At 45.6% G+C, this 15,919-nt stretch overlaps 1 protein-coding gene across 3 annotated transcripts in view; it reads left to right on the forward strand.

Moving 5' to 3' along the window:
• Nucleotides 1-15,919, forward strand: part of LOC143294131 (protein FAM149B1-like) — a 121,205-nt gene that overhangs the window by 80,874 nt on the left and 24,412 nt on the right. For all 3 annotated transcript variants that reach the window (XM_076605578.1, XM_076605570.1, XM_076605562.1), the window contains exon 2: nt 4,271-4,381. In XM_076605578.1, the coding sequence (XP_076461693.1) occupies nt 4,271-4,381 (111 nt within the window). The remainder of the gene's footprint in view (nt 1-4,270; nt 4,382-15,919) is intronic.

A 15,919-nucleotide genomic window follows, 5' to 3' on the forward strand; every position in this document is an offset into this window, starting at 1 on the left:
TATCATGTGTTCGCTACTGGTTGAAACTGACCAGGATGCCACTTTCACGATTTCCGAAACAGGCTGAATCGATGCTGAAGAATTCTCTCGACAGAAAGGACAAGACGTCAGAAAATTGGCTTGGTAAAATTAAAGCATGCTTAGAGATGTGTGGTTTCCATGATGTATGGATGAACCAGGGTACTGACAATGAATTCGCTTTCTTAAAGCCTCTTAAACTAAAACTGATAGAGAAATTTAAACTGGACTGGTTTACCAAACTTTGTAGTAGTGACAGATTTTCTATTTATCGGTCATTTAAAACAGACTTTCATTCTGAATTATACTTGGACAATATCACTATTAAACGTTTCAGAGATACCTTGATAAGATTGCGACTTGGTCTAAACGAGCTTGGTATAAATAGAAGATTACAGAACGCCGATGTAAACCGTTTCTGCCCGTTTTGTCCTGGCATACTGGAAGATGAATACCATTTCATTTTTGTGTGTTCAAAATACGGTCGTATCCGCCAGAAATATATTTCAGAGTTCATAAATGTTAATGACAATACATTGCTCCCTATTTTACAAAACCCATGTGTTACCTCCCAGAGAAGTCTTGCTATGTTTACTTATTACGCTTTAAAGTTCAGAGACGAATTTATATAATGAATGAATTGGTATGATTATAAACATGATGAGTACAAACATGCTATGCATTTTTCATCCAGTTATCGATTACTCATGTACAATACAGACTTTTTTCTTGTTCTTTTTTTGTGACGAGCGAAATATGTATTCTTTCTGCATGTTGCTTTGCCCCATTGTATCCCCCACCCCTTTGTGTATGGGCCGGTGGCCTTCACAGTTAAACCTGTGTCAGTCTCTCTCTTTCTTTCTCTACTTCCCCCTTTTTTCTTTTGTCTCTGAGTATATAAAAGAAACAGAGCGGTTTGTTGATATGCACGAGAGAAATATAGTACGATTTACTATGCGAACGTGTGCGGCGGGCTGAGTTCCATATTTATTTCGTGTTCACACACACACACACACACACACACACACACAGATGAGAGAGACAGCGACAGAGTATTAGCGGGGGCGAGGAAAAAATCACGTTCGATCGCCTTGTATTGGGGATGATGGACAAGGCCAGTGCTTCCCTTACCACCCACCCCCTGCACGCCCACACTACATCACCATTGGGAATCCCCCCCTCCCACCCCCGTTGCTCCACCACCCCCACCCTGAAGAAAAAAACGTTTACCTCCTCTCACACCGCTATGAACCCTGACTTCATTCATGTCTGCAGCAACCAGTCATGCTTCCTTGAGTCTTCGCATCTGATAGGCTGAAGAAGTTTTGTGTGCAGTCTGTGCAGGTTTCGCTTTCGACCAATCTGTGTGCTGGGTGTGTCTGTTTCGATCAGTGGGGCCAGCGTTGGCATTTTCCCCTTGGTGCCATGCAATCCGCTTGCCCTTTTGCTCGGCTTACAAGAATTGATACGTGTATGGTGATGACTCCAAACCTGTCTTCCCCTCCCCCGTAACAGATGTTTGCCTGGGTGTATTTTTTTTCCTCGTTACTTTTTCGTTTTCGTTTGTTTCTTTCTGTGTGCGTACGTGCGCGCGCGCGTGTGTGTGTGATGTTGTTGTTAAGAAACAGGGTCTTTGTTTCGTAAACAGAACAATCATTTAAAAGACATCGAGTGTTTGAAGATCGTGAGTCTGCATGGGCTGAATAACTTGCCTTGTGATCTTTGTGTGTAAACAGATGCACATACTTTGCGACAGGTAAAAACGTCTGTTTCGGGTGGACAGTGAACACGTCCAGTAGACCGAGAGACCAAAGGTGCAGCATGCAGATTGATTCAGCTCCTTTGCATGGTGGGACAGCGAGGCACTGTGTTGATCCATCGTCACACCAGTCTAGTGCCCGTGTAGAGATAGATTATAAAAAAAAAATCTTTTACGGAGAAATGTTGCTTTTAAATGGTGGTTTTATTTAAACATGTCACGAGTCAGACATTGGAATATAATTAGCGGGGAGAAAATGAGTATTCTACAGGGCTTTGAAGAAATTTCAGCTTTCGCTGGACACAGTAAATTACGCCACTTTCGAATGCTCGATAACTCGATCTGACCCCGCGACAATTAAAAAAGAAAAGAAAGAAAAGATTCATTGTGTTAGCATGGCGTTTTGTAGGTGGTGTGATGTCATGCATGTGTGGAATCAAAACAGGCAGTACTGAACACCACCAAAGTGACTCAGCATTACTGCAGGCTCTCCTGTGGTGTGTGGCCTTCTGGTGACCTAATACACATTGATAGCTCCCTGTGGACTGCCGGCGCTAGAACCTGGGTGTGGCAGTGTATGTGGGACTTGGGATGAGCGGCGTGGGATGGTAATCTGAACCGGCACAGATAACGGAGCAAAAAAAAAAAGAAAAAATAAGAAAGAAAAAGAAAGTGGACCTGTGGATCTCAGTCCATTTTTATTTTGCCCTTTGTAAATGTGGTCAAGGATGATCATTCCGTCGTGATGTGTGCAGGAATTTTGATGAGTTGATGAGCTGAGAGAGCGGGGAGAACTAGGGGCGTGGTATGAGAGTGAAGGTGAAGTGGGAGGTTGTGAACAAGTCAGTGTGGTGGTGACCTCTTTAGCTTGTCGGACGAGGCTGTCACCTTTGGTGCCGTGTAGCAAAGGAGCTTTTCTTCCGACTGGCTGGAAAAACCAGGACACATGCAGGTCATCTATCGCCTTCCTCCTCCCCCCCCCCCCCCCCCCCCCCACACACACACACACGTGTGCACCAGTAGTACCAGCAATAGCAGCAGTAATAATAACAGAAGTAGCAGCTACTGCTGCTCAAACGGCAAGATGATGGTAGTGGTCGTAGTAGTAGAATAGTTTTTAAAGAACTGAAGGCAAAGTTTTTTGTTGTTGTTTTTTCTTCTTTTCTTTCTTGATTTTTCTTTTGTTTTGTTTGTTTTATTTTTGTTTTTTGTTTGTTTGTTGTAGTTTTTTGTCGCAAGGGGATTCACGTTGGCTGTGCTTTGTACTGTGCTTACTGAGTCTGCACTTGTCAACTATTAATTCTTTCTTTTTATCTTTTTTCTTTCCTGCTTCGATCGCTTGTTCGTCTACTCTTTCCTTTCTCCCTTCTTTGTTGCGTTCATTCTGTCATTCCCTTCCTTTCTATTGAGTTTCTGTTAAGATAGGAACTTGTGTGTTTTTGTAACAAGACCCGTGGACATGTGACCCCTTTAGACAGTCATCATGCCGGTGCCAGTCCCGAGCGGTTTGTTCCAGCGATCAAAAGTCAACAGGCGGTGTTCCTGTGTGCGTGTGTATGTGTTTGTGTGTGTGTGTGTGTGTTTGGTTATGTATGTGGGTGTGGTGGGTGTTGTGCAGATTTGCGTGTGTGTGTGATGAGAGGGTTGGGGGCGGGGACGGGTTTGTCCACTGACGCGACTAATTGTTTGCCTCGCGCTTCTAATGTGTCTTGAATGCAGTCGAAGAGGTCAACGACTGTTAACGTGATTTACTGTCTGGATTGAGGTCGCCGGCTAGACGAAGGAAGGAAGAAGGTCGTTTAGTGTGTGTGTGTGTGTGTGTTTGCGTGCGTGTGTGTTTGTGTGTGTAAGTGTTTTTGTTGGTTTTTTTCTTTTTCTTTCGTTTTTTTTTCCTCTTTAATTTGATTTCAACATTTCATTTTCAACGATATCAGACGTATACGGTGTGTGTGTGTGTGTGTGTGAGTGTGTGTTTGTGTGTGTGTGTGTGTGTGTGTGTGTGTGTGGATTTAATTGGTGGATATACACATAAATAATCATAATTAGAATAATGCAAATCAACAGTCCGTAAATATCAAAACTAAACATCGAGTAGAAAAAAACAAAAAAATCAATATGCGGCGTTCTGTGTGCGTGAGCTTACATAGTTTACCTTCTTTCTTTTCTTTTCCGTGTGTGTGTGTGTCTGCGTGTCTCTGTGTGTGTGTGTGTGTGTGTGCGTGTTTCTGTGTGTGTGTGTGTGTTCAGTATGTGTGTGTATGTTTTATACTGTGAGTGTGTATGTGTGTGTGTGTTCAATATGCCTGTATATGTTTTATACTGCGTGTGTGTGTGTGTGTCATGTTAACGTGTGTGTGTTTTTTTTTGTGTGTGTTTGTGTGTGTTGTGTTTTGTTAGCGTTACATGGTCAGCTGGCCTCCCCTATCGGAACGTGCAACATGTGTTGTTGACTTGTGCTCAGTTGTTGAGTCCTCTCTCCATGGTGTTGTGCAGGCGGGCCCTGAAGAGGTCGACAGCCCAACAGGACAGTGCGCCGCTGCCCGAGCCTGCTGACGAGGACCTACCGCCTGATTACATCGCCTCTGTCAACAATGCCATTGCCAGGTAGGGGTGTCCTTTGGTCCGTCCGTCCGTCCGTCCGTCCTTACACAGAGGGAGTCGGTGTGTGTGTGTGTGTGTGTGTGTGTGTGTGTGTGTGTGTTTAAATAATTGATTTTGAGTTGTTTGCTCTTCATCTCGCCTGCTCGTTTTTTTTTGTTTTGTTTTTTGTTTGTTTGTTTTTTGTTGTTGTTTTTTGTTTTTTTTGTTTTTAAGTGTGAGAGATGGAATGAGATCAAAGACAACCCTTAAATCTCTCTTTCAGTGGCTAGTTTGTCAGGCGATCGATAAAACCTGTTTGTTCAGGTTAACAAGTAATGAAAGTGGGAAAGAACCACGCCGATCACTGTTCTATCATTTGTGACGAAAGGGTTGGGGTTTTTTGTTGTTGTTGTTGTTTTTTTTAAGATAATTTTTAAACTGCTCAGTCACCCCACTCCACCCCACCCCATCCCAACTATGTCTTCCTCTTTGTGTGCGTGTGCGTGCGTGCGTGAGTGCATGATTGTATAATATGACGTATTAAAAAAAAAGATATATAAAAAGTAAGAAAAGAATCACAAGCTTCATGTGTTTGTTTTGTGTGTGTGTGTGTGTGTGTTTGGTTGTTGTTGTTGTTGTTTTTTGTGTGTGTGTGTGTGTTTTTGTTGTTGTTTGTGGTTTGTTTTTTTTTCATTCATATGAAGTCCACATAAAACATGAAATTTCCGTGCGATACGAAACCTCTCTGTCTCAGTCTGTCTCTATCTGTCTGTCTGTCTCTCTGTCTCTGTCTCTCTTTCTTTCTTTCTCTTTCTCCCCCCCCCCCCGCTCCGCCCCCTCCCCCCTCCTCTTCACTTTCACAGAGCCAGCCCAGAAGGTGTTCAGATTAGCGAAAGAGGAGGGAATCATAAACTCGGGACGCGAGCAACTTTTTTTTTTTTTTTAAAAAGGTGATCTATGCGTCAACACGAGTGAGGCCTTGTTCCCTTTCATCTTATCGAGCCAGGGTGGACTCTTTAATTTGCTGACAGCAATACGTCTTCAGACTTCACCGCTAGGCAGGGTGACAGGGTGGGGTGGTTGTGCCTCTATTGTGGCACTTTTTTTTTGTTTGGCGGTGTGTGTGTTGTGTGTGTGTGTGTGTGTGTGCGGCTGTGTCTGTGAGTGTGTACCGTTGTGTCGGAAGCTTTGATGTGTCCCGTTGCTGGTTTTATGTGGATTGCTCGTGCCTTGATCCTTTCGCTTTCCTCTGAACTTGCCCTTTTGTGCCGCCTTTTTTTTTTTTTTTTTTTTTGTTGTTGTTGTTTTTTTTGGTTTTTTTTTTGAATAATGCTCGTGCAGGCTGAAGGCAGCAGGGAATACAGAATGGTTTGGTTAAGTTTGTTCTTCTGTTCTTCTTTTTCTGGTGGGGGGTGGGGGGGAGAGGGGGGTATTGTTTTTGCTTTGGTCTGGTTTTGCTCCAAGTAGATTTGGGACGACGTATTTCAATCAGACAGGAATATAGCAAGATACCAACTTTCTTACGGGATTTACAGTGCAGTGATACCACCTCCTCTCCACCCCAACCGCCAACACAATACTGTCTCCTTTTGTCTTGACCTCAACTGGTACAGTTAAAAAAAAAATATATATATATATATATATGTGTATATATATATGTGTGTGTGTGTGTGTGTGTGTGTGTTTATATATATACCGAGATAAGCAGGTGCATATGCTTGCTTGGGTTAAGTTTTCATTGATTGTGAATGGGTGGTGAGGATAGAACGTTTAACTAAGGTTTGGGCATGGCGGTACGTTGTTGCCTCCTTTTGGATGTGATGAAGTTTGGATTTCAACTTGGAATGAAATGAGACCAGCATGACTGTGGAGATTGTCATGGCGGTTTTCATCACCACAGTGCATTGTTACTCTGGCATCACCTACCTTTACAGCCGTACAGTTACTCCAAACAAACGTTTCGATTTTTCCTTTCACCCTTTCCCCGGCCCTTCCCCTCCCCCCTAAAAGAAAAATGAATAAATAATATAAATAACCTCCCCCCCCCACCCCCACCCCCCAAAAAAAAAGAAAAAGAAAAAAAAAAAACTCCCGAGCCATGTGATAAAATGATGATACCTTTGTGTTGGACATATTGGTGTGTGTGGGGGGGGGGGGGGGGGGGGAGCGTATCGTTGTGCCGCCGACCCGCTATGCCGCCGACCCGTTGTGCCGACCCGTTTACGGATTGTCTTTTGTCACAAAAAAGTTTGTTTGGGACAAACATTGGTTGTTATGATCTTTTATTTCTTTTTGAGTGTGATTGGGTATGTGTCTGTGTGTGTGTATGTGTGTGTGTGTGTGTGTGTGAGAGAGAGAGAGAGAGAGATTGTTTGACAATGGGTCTGCGGTAATATGATTTTATTCCCTTTCGGTACCAGGGCATTTTACATTTGCAGTACATTGGAAGATTGTTTCCGCCATTTCCTTGTTTTGGGCTATAGATACTAGTGGAGAAATGATCTGTACAAGAAACTTTCCTTTAAAATTCGTTTCTAGCACACTTTTTTCTTTTTGCTTGTTATTGGTTTTGTTTCTCATTAAAAATGTAGAAAATTGAAAGTATTACATTTGTCCTGAATACATATTTTTTATCATTTAGTTTGCATTTGCACGAGCCCGCCTCTAAATGGCGAGTTTTAGTGTCATTCAGTGTTTACATCATAATATACGTCATTTGTGAAAACTGCTACTGCCATATATCACTTTTCACGCGCATGTGATGAAAAGCGAAAGGGAATAAAGCGGGATAGCGGCATAGCGGGTCGGCGGCATAACGGGACGGCGGCATAACGGGTACCCCCCTGTGTTGTGTGTGTGTGTGTGTGGGCATCTTTGATGTGTCCGGTTGCTGTTTTATGTGAACCGCTCGCGCCTTTTTCCTTCCCTTTCCTCTGAACTCGCCCAGTCTCGCGGTTTTTTTGGTGTTTTTTTTTTCCTTTTTTTTTTTTTTTCCAAATGTTTAAACCATTACACAGTCTATTAGGCTGAAGAAAACAGGAGGCTTAGTTGCTCTGGTTCATCCTGTTCGTCTGTTCTTCCAGTTTCTGTCCGTTTATTCAGAGGGGACTTTAAGAGGTATAATTATGGCGATAGCAACATATGTGGAGACCGGTGTGCAGGTTGGAGATTTGTTTTGCTGTCAGCTTGTGCCCCATATTTAAGGCCCTCTGAATCTTTTAACCCTGAAATCTTGACCTGTGAGCCGGTTCTCCGATTTGAAAGCTCAGGCCACAGAGATTGCTGATTGAACATTGGCATGAGGAGTGGTTGTTGTTGATGTTGTTTTCATTCGATAATCTCACCTTATTCCCTGGCTTGAGCTTGTTTGGGTCTTTGTTATATTTTTGCTTTTTATGACAGCAGGAGAACAAGCTAATGTCCTTATTCCTTTTCTTCGGTCAATTACTCCTTAAAGAAAAGGTACATTCTTTGATTCATTCTCTGTCTCTGTGCACAGATGGAGGGTGGGGGAGTGGAGAAAAGAGGGGAAGAATGGGAAGGCAAAATTTAACAGAGGGTGTAAAATGACTGAGCTTTTCTCTCTCTCTCTCTCTCTCTCTCTCTCTCGCAAAGCCCGGTCAGTCATCAAGTTTAGTTTCCTGTAGGGAATACATTCAACATAAGTGGAGTGATGAGGTCAAGGAGGATTGAATATTTGATGACGATATGAATGTGTTCTGTGGCTCAGTGCCTCCTTCCCCACAGTTGCGCGCGCGCGCACACATACACACACACACGCGCGCGCGCGCGCACACACACACACACACACACACACACACACACACACACAGAGAAGCGCGCGCGCGTTGCTGAGGAAGGAGTTTCCGTAAACGTAACGGTAAAAGACAATGTCGGAATGGGACCAGCCGGGCCAACTGGAAAAAAAAAAACGCGCGGCGACAGGGTGGGGAATGTGTGTGTGGGGGGGGGGGGGGGGGGGGGGAGACGGGGTAGGAGGGGGAGGGGAGGGGAGAGCGCAGACAGGGCAAATTACACGGTGCTTTCACTAATTGTGTCTTGCATTTCATCTTGCACAACCGCAAATTACTGGCGCTGTTAACGGTTGTCAACCTGGTCTCCCACGAAGCCAAGGGAGGGAGGGAGGGGGACGTGGGAGAAAGAGAGAAGGGGGTGTGGGGGGATAAGAAAAAAACAGAAGAAGAAAAACAGAGCAAGCAGGCGACGATTGGAAAACGATCAATAACACGAAGGGGTGGATTCCAAAGTGACCCTGGTCGTTAGTTTATCGGCACAAGACAGGGTTTTTGATCACTATCGCTTGTGTCACCGCGGGAGAGCTGAGGGTGGGAGGTGGGTGGGCGTTGGGGGCAGTGTGGTGGGGGTAGGGGGTTGTGGATGGGATGCAAGGAGGTGGATGTTTGGGGAAATAGGAAGGGGACGGGGGGGGGGGGGGTGATGATGGAGAGGTTAGCATTACCCTGGAGTCCAGCTCAAAGATAAAACGAAATAAAACACCATCACCACCACCTACACCTACACCAACACCAATAACAAAAAAAACCCGTAATCTTGTAGTATTTTTAAGCAGGGCGTAAAAGATGTAAGGAACGTCGATGTGATTTTCTTCGACAATGATGTTTCTTTATCTTCACAACCTTAGATGATTTTGATAATCCCGTGAGATTATTACCACAAAAAAGCAAACAAACACAAATTATGGTGGTTATGGTTAAGCCTTAAATGGGACTCCCATTTCCTTTCTATGTAATTAATGGAAAGTGGTTAAGCTTTATTGCCACTTATTTTTGTATCCGTTTTCCTCTGTCATTATTTGACGCAGTCTGTCCGGTGTGTGTGTGTGTGTGTGTGTGTGTGTGAATATTGATTCTCACTGTTACTTTGGCATTTGATGCATCCGGACATCTCCCGTCCCACACCCCAGTTGAGTTTAGCGACCAATTGGTGAGCGCCCTTTAGGTCAAGCTGTTCAGGGTTCGGATCGGTTTGGTCTTCCGAAGGGTCCTGGGTGGAGGGAACAGTTGATGAGTGAACAAGAGAGAGACTGAGACAACAAGAGAGACAGAGAAAGAGAGAGAGAGAGAGAGAGATTCAAGGCCTCAGCCCCATATGAAATGGGGCACTATAATCAATATTAATTTTTTAAACAAAAAACTGCGGTTGGATTAAAGAAAAGAGAAAAAAACAACAACTACGGTTAGACAGGTATAACAGGTTTTTTTCCAAAATTCCATATCAACACAAACCCTCACAAAAAAAAGCATGAAAAGCAGAACAAAGAAGTTGACGAGGGAGGAGGAGCTAGTGAGACCGAGACAGAGAGTAGTGGGGAAGAGAGAACGATTTTTCTGTTGTGATTTGTGACGGTTCGATAGAAAACGGTGAAGGAGACAGTGGCAGTGGATGTCGGTCAGCACTTCATTGACAAACTGGCGTCAAGGTAAACACGGCTTTTGTTCAGACACTCGCTCTATCCTGTTTTTCTTGGCTGCCAGGGTGTGGAGAGAGAGGAAACTGACGCAGTCACGCACGCACGTACGGCACGTGCAACGCGCGCGTGCGTGCTCGCACGCGCGTAAAGACACACGCACACACACACACACACACACACACACACAGGTGGAGACGACGATGAACTGAAAAACCGAAACCACTGATCCAAGATAATTATTTCGACCTCCATCTTTTTTCCTCTCTCTCCCGCCTTCCCTCCACCCCAACCCCACCCCCCAAACCCCACCACCACCCCTTATCCCTTCCCTCTAACCTCGTTCAGTCATTCGAACATACCCCAACCACCGACCCCCAAAACCCCCCCCCCACACACACACAAATAAAAAAGAACAGAAAAGAAAACAGTAATTGGTGGCGAGAGAAGGGGGGGGGGGGGGGGGGCGGAATCCAGGAAGAAACGCCGCGGCTTGTTTATCGGGGGAAACTGGTCAGGTTCAGCAGTTCAGCCAGAGGCCTACATTATGGGCTGTTTGGTTCAGGAAGCAGTGAAGAGGGGTGGAAGAATAGGTGGCGCCGTGTTGGATGTGGTGGGAAGGGGTTGAGGGAGGAGGATGGATACGAATTATGACTGTCACTGCTTCCCCCCACTCCACCCCCACTCCCCATCATTCCCTAGCCAGTAGCATGCAGTCATCAGAACGTTGAGATGAAGACCTGGATGCTGACAGGAGCGGGGTCTGCCATGCGTGAAGGTAAAGGTGCATGTGTCCTATAATACACTCCGCCTAACCTCCCGTCATCTAGACCCACGGTCCATGCGTCGCTGGGATGCAAACTTGAAAAAAAAAAAAGGATCGGGGGGAAAAAAAAAAGAAAGAAAGAGAGAAGAAAAATAACATAGTTGAAAAGAATGATGCTGGGTCAGTCAAGCTTTAAAAGAACGCACAGCGAATCCCTTTTATCGGTCCCTTTCGATTTTTGTCCATCTTGCTTTTCTTTCTTTCTTTTCTTTTTTTCTTTCTTTTCCTGTCGATGGTGATGATAAATGGTGATGATGGTGGTAATTAGGATGATGATCACGGTTCTTCCAACCCTTCAGTTCCCTCTTCTCTCTCTCTTTATGATCGTCATTTCCTTCATTTTTACGTGTTTGAAAAGAGAGAGAAATGGGGGAGGGGGGGGGGGTATGGGGGGTGAGAGACAGAGAGAGATGAGATGATAATTATTAATTGAGAAGACCATCGGCCCATTCTGAAGAAATTGAACAAGTATGTAACAATCCGTAATCATATGCAGAGAATAATCTGTGGAAATATGTCAGTGTGTATGTATATTTCAAAAGAGCATTTTACCCTCGAACCTGTGGAATTTGAACGTCTTCTTTTAAGGCTCTTACATAAATATTGTTATAAATTCCGTATTATCGCTTTGTCGGAGGATGAAAACAAAAGACTCATCACATGAATGCCCACAGATGACTTAACATTTTCTTCTTCTTCTTCTTTTTTTTTTTTTTTCTTTCTTTTTTTTTATTCTCTGAGATCGCCATTAGAAAGACAGAGACAAAGTAATGGAACTTGTCAACCATTCACGACGCCAGGCACAGTTGCCGGTTGTCCGGACATTCGAGGAAGTGTTAAGGTATGGGTTGTGTTTGCAGCCCAGCTACTGTTTCAGAGAGTACATCAACATCGCCTGCCAGAACTAACACTAACAGTTCAAAATAGTCGTGCGTAAAACAGTGAACAATGCCGACCGTTTCTGATCACATTTAACGCTAATCCATGAGTAATTTATGAATGAAGAAAACAACATGGACCAATGACATCACCTTGTTTAATTATTCTCCACGCGTTTAAAGAGAGGGAGAGACACACAGATAGAGATCGAAAGTGATTGAGAGAGCAGAAGAGAGAGAGAGAGAGAGAGAGAGAGAGAGATCAATGTAACTTGTCAGTCATCCACGATGCCGCGGCCAGAGTTACTGAGACATACGCAGGTTGGCCGGACAAGCGAGAAAGTGTGAAGGTGTGGGTTACACGGACAACGCAAAGTACTCGGTCAGTGACGCTGTAGTTTCAAAAGAACTTTGTTGTCGGGACCCCCTATTGATGATGGCATTATTAAATGATTTACATTCCCAGAACTGGCATATTCATGACCCGTCCGTTGTGGGCTGTAATATGCTGGGGCGACTGTCATCCATAGCGAATTCGCCATGGTAATCTTTCTATTTTCTCTTCTGCGGCATCAGGGACCGAATTACGGACTGGGTCAATCAGCCTTGAACCATGCATATGCTGTCTTTTAGAACCTGAGATAATCGTAGGGTGGGTCTGTAGGGTCGGACCGTAATTCTGTCGAGGGGTACAATTCCGATCAAGCCTAAACCTCCAGGTAAGCTTCGTTTAATCTTTCAGTTTTACCCAACGCGACCTCAGAATCACGGTTCGAGATTTGAACTTTTAAAAGACAGCATTACGTCACCTGAATTTATGCTGGGATACGTTTTTAGCCCAGGACTGTTTTGAAGGGATGGAAATGAGGTGATGTGTGCGTGTGCGTCTGTGTGTGTGTGCGTTTCTCTGTGTGCGTGTCTGTGTGTGTGTGTGTGTAGGGGGGAACAGGGTGGGGAGATAAAAGTACTGCAAAGTGAGGGTTCGGGAAGGGGATGGGTGACCGGGAAGAAGGGTGAAAGTTGACACATCGTTTGACGTGTTGGCGCGTGTCTGTGCTTGTGTGTTGGTTCGTCTGTCCATGCATGAGTGTAAACCGGTGAAGGATGTATTTCGCGGAGTTGTGTGACAAAATACTTGCCCGCATCACGCACACGGACTATGAGAGGTATGCACGTGGCTGACTTGTGGACCGTTGAGGGCAGCAAGTGTTGGAAAGACCTTTTTTTTTTGGCGGGGGGATGGGGGGGGGGGGGGATTTAATTACAGTAATTTATATGCATATCCAGTAAGCGTTGTAATTAAGGGAACGAAGGAGACTTACTTTTTTGTGAAGGAAGAGGGGCAACTGGTACGATCAAATTAAACTTATCAAGCACATCGTTTGAGCGGTTGATGTTTTATTATAGTTGTTATTAAGTGAGCAGATACGATCAAATTACACCTTCTACTTCGATCTTCTTCTTAGAGAATTCTGTCGATGTGTGGGCCGGGATACAATCAAAATACCTTCTTCTTCTTCGATCTTCAAACGATATTTCTTTAATGATACGTGGGCCGGAGTACGATCAGATTATACGCTATTCTTCTTTAGTCTTCTGCTAATGCTCCTGGGTTATTGTTTCGTTGTACTTGTGAATGCAGTGCAAACTGTTGCCTGCTTTCTGTTGACGTTTAGCTGAACACACATTCGGCAAACTGTCGCCTGCTTTCTGTTGACGCTTAGCTGAGCACACATTCGGCAAACTGTCGCCTGCTTTCTGTTGACGCTTAGCTGAGCACACATTCGAGCGATGTGGAAGGAGCTTGCCAATCAGCCCAAGTCAAAACACTTGGCGAATCGTTTGAACTCGGTGGCCTCAATTCAGCACACAAAAAAGCAACCAAACAAACAAACAAACAAACAAAAAAACCACCTCCACATCCCACCTCTCCCACAGTGAAAGAGTGGCTTACAAGCGGCGTTATTCGATTCTGCTCAGGGGGGCGTGTGTGTGTGTGTGTGTGTGTGTGTTATTTATTGAGACATCTTAATTGTTATAGCGCATATTCTTTGATCTCTATGCGCTTTACAATAGCACTGAAAACATTCACTCAAACATTCTCCACAAACATAGGCATATAATTTGAAACATATATAGGTAAGAGAGAACAATAAAAAGAGATCATGTCATTGCATGAATCGAGAAATCTGTGTGTGTGTGAGTGTGTGTGTGTCTATGCACGTGTGCGTGCGCGCACACGGCTGGTGTGTGCGTGCGCACGTATGTATACTTTTAAGCCATATCGCATGGAATAATGATGGCGCTGTACTCAGTTTAAGTCACTGAAGCCCGACAGTTTGATGTTGTGATGCTGTCTGCCTTGGTGATGGGGCAACAAACGGTGGAGTGAACGTGAAAGGAGGCTCTGATGGGAAGGGATGGAAATTCACCGCACGTCAGTGCAGGGGGGGAGGGGGGGGTTAAGATTAACGACCTTGGCCTTCGCCCTTTGAATTGAGGTCAGGTTCTTCGGTTCTTGAGGCCTTTTTGGTGATGTTCATTCGTGGAGGTGGCAGTGGTTCCCGAGAGAGGGACGTTGTTCGGGATATGAAAGGGGTGTGGAATCCTGGCTTGTCCTGTCCTTGATTCTGTGGGAGTTTGGCTGGCGATCCGAGGAGGGGATTGGGGGTGGGGAGGGGAGGGTGAGGGTGGGGGGGGGGGTTCCTGGCTCTCAAAAGTGGTCCATCACAACAAATACCAAAGGGAGGGGTGTGTGTGGGGGGGTGGGGGGGGGTTCCTGGCTCTCAAAAGTGGCCCATCACAACAAATACCAAAGGGAGGGGTGTGTGTGTGTGGGGGGGGGTGTGTTCCTGGCTCTCAAAAGTGGTCCATCACAACAAATACCAAAGGGAGGGGTGTGTGTGTGGGAGGGGGGGAGGGGGCGGGGGTTCCTGGCTCTCAAAAGTGGTCCATCACAACAAATACCAAAGGTAGCAACGCAACGTACTTTGGGCTTCTCCTCGCATGGCGACTCAGTGTCGTCGGACCACACCACAAAGGCGTGGAAAAAAACAAACGTGCAGACGTGTGTGTTGTGGTGTTAGCATTGCACGTCATTGCTCGCTTCATTTGAGACACCAAGGGAGGCGAGTCGGGGCCAGCGCCGGTCTGTTGCGCAAGTGTTTGTGATGTTCCGGTTGTTTTTTTGTTGCCGTTGTTCGGTCTTTTGTGTTGTACGTCTGTTGTTCTTCGGCCCGGATTAAACAAACAAAAAACAAAAACAGGATGACGAGGACCGGATGGAGAGACAGAGAGGATGGGGCTGGGGGGAGCGGTGTTGTGGGGGGTGGGGGGGGGCGTAGGAGGTGTGTGTGTGGGGGGGGGGGGGGGGGGGGGGCGAGGGGGAGGTAAAGACTGCATCCGTGTGTGACCCATTTTCCCGATAATCAAGTCCCGGCGGTTCTTCCTGAATTCCGTGTTCTCCAACCGCATATAACATTGAAAGCTGTTTCCTTTTCAATCTTTTGGACGACTGAATGAGGCCGTGCGGGAGAGAGGGGAGGAAGTGTGGGACGCATGCGCGCACACACACACACACACACACATGCACACACACTACACACACACTCTCTCTCTCTCTGCCTGTCTCTCTCTCTCTCTCTCTAATCAGTCACCACCCAGGGCAGAACTCCATAGTCTTCCCCAGGATGACGCCTGTGTGCCAGTTTTTCGTTCTAGCTCTCACTCGGAGATTCTCAGTTACTCAGTCGGTCACACACACAACACACACACACACACACACACACACACACACACACACACACACACACACACACACACACCACTGAACTCGATAAGTGTAACACACTTCCACCTTCGAGGTTCTGTGTTCGAAGCACAAGTGTGACGTTCAAAACACAACAAGAATAGCAGCAACAACAACAAATTCTGTGTTCAGTTTGTCAGCTTTCACTGACCTTGCGGAGCGTTCGTTACAGCGTTACGAATTACATACGTTTTCTTGTTCCATCAGTCTTATGGGACGGCTAAACTGACGCCGGTCTTAATTATCTCCTCAGGTAAGGGTCGTGAAAAATGGATGAAAAACACATTGGCACGAGCGCGCGCGCACTCGCCGTACACATACGCAGGCGCGGACGCACACAAACAGAACACAGAGCACACACACACACATTAGGTTCTCTCTCTTTTTCTTACACGAACTTACAGACACCACAGACACACATTCACATGCTCGCATCCTCACACACACACACACACACACACACACACACACACACACACACACACACACAGAGGGAGAGAGAGAGAGCCGCACGCTTTCATGCACACACACACACACACACACACACACACACACACACACACACACACATACGCGCGCGCGCGCGAAATACAGAGATTTT

Source organism: Babylonia areolata, chromosome 1 (genome assembly GCF_041734735.1).
Source record: "Babylonia areolata isolate BAREFJ2019XMU chromosome 1, ASM4173473v1, whole genome shotgun sequence".
Lineage (NCBI taxonomy): Eukaryota > Metazoa > Mollusca > Gastropoda > Neogastropoda > Buccinidae > Babylonia > Babylonia areolata.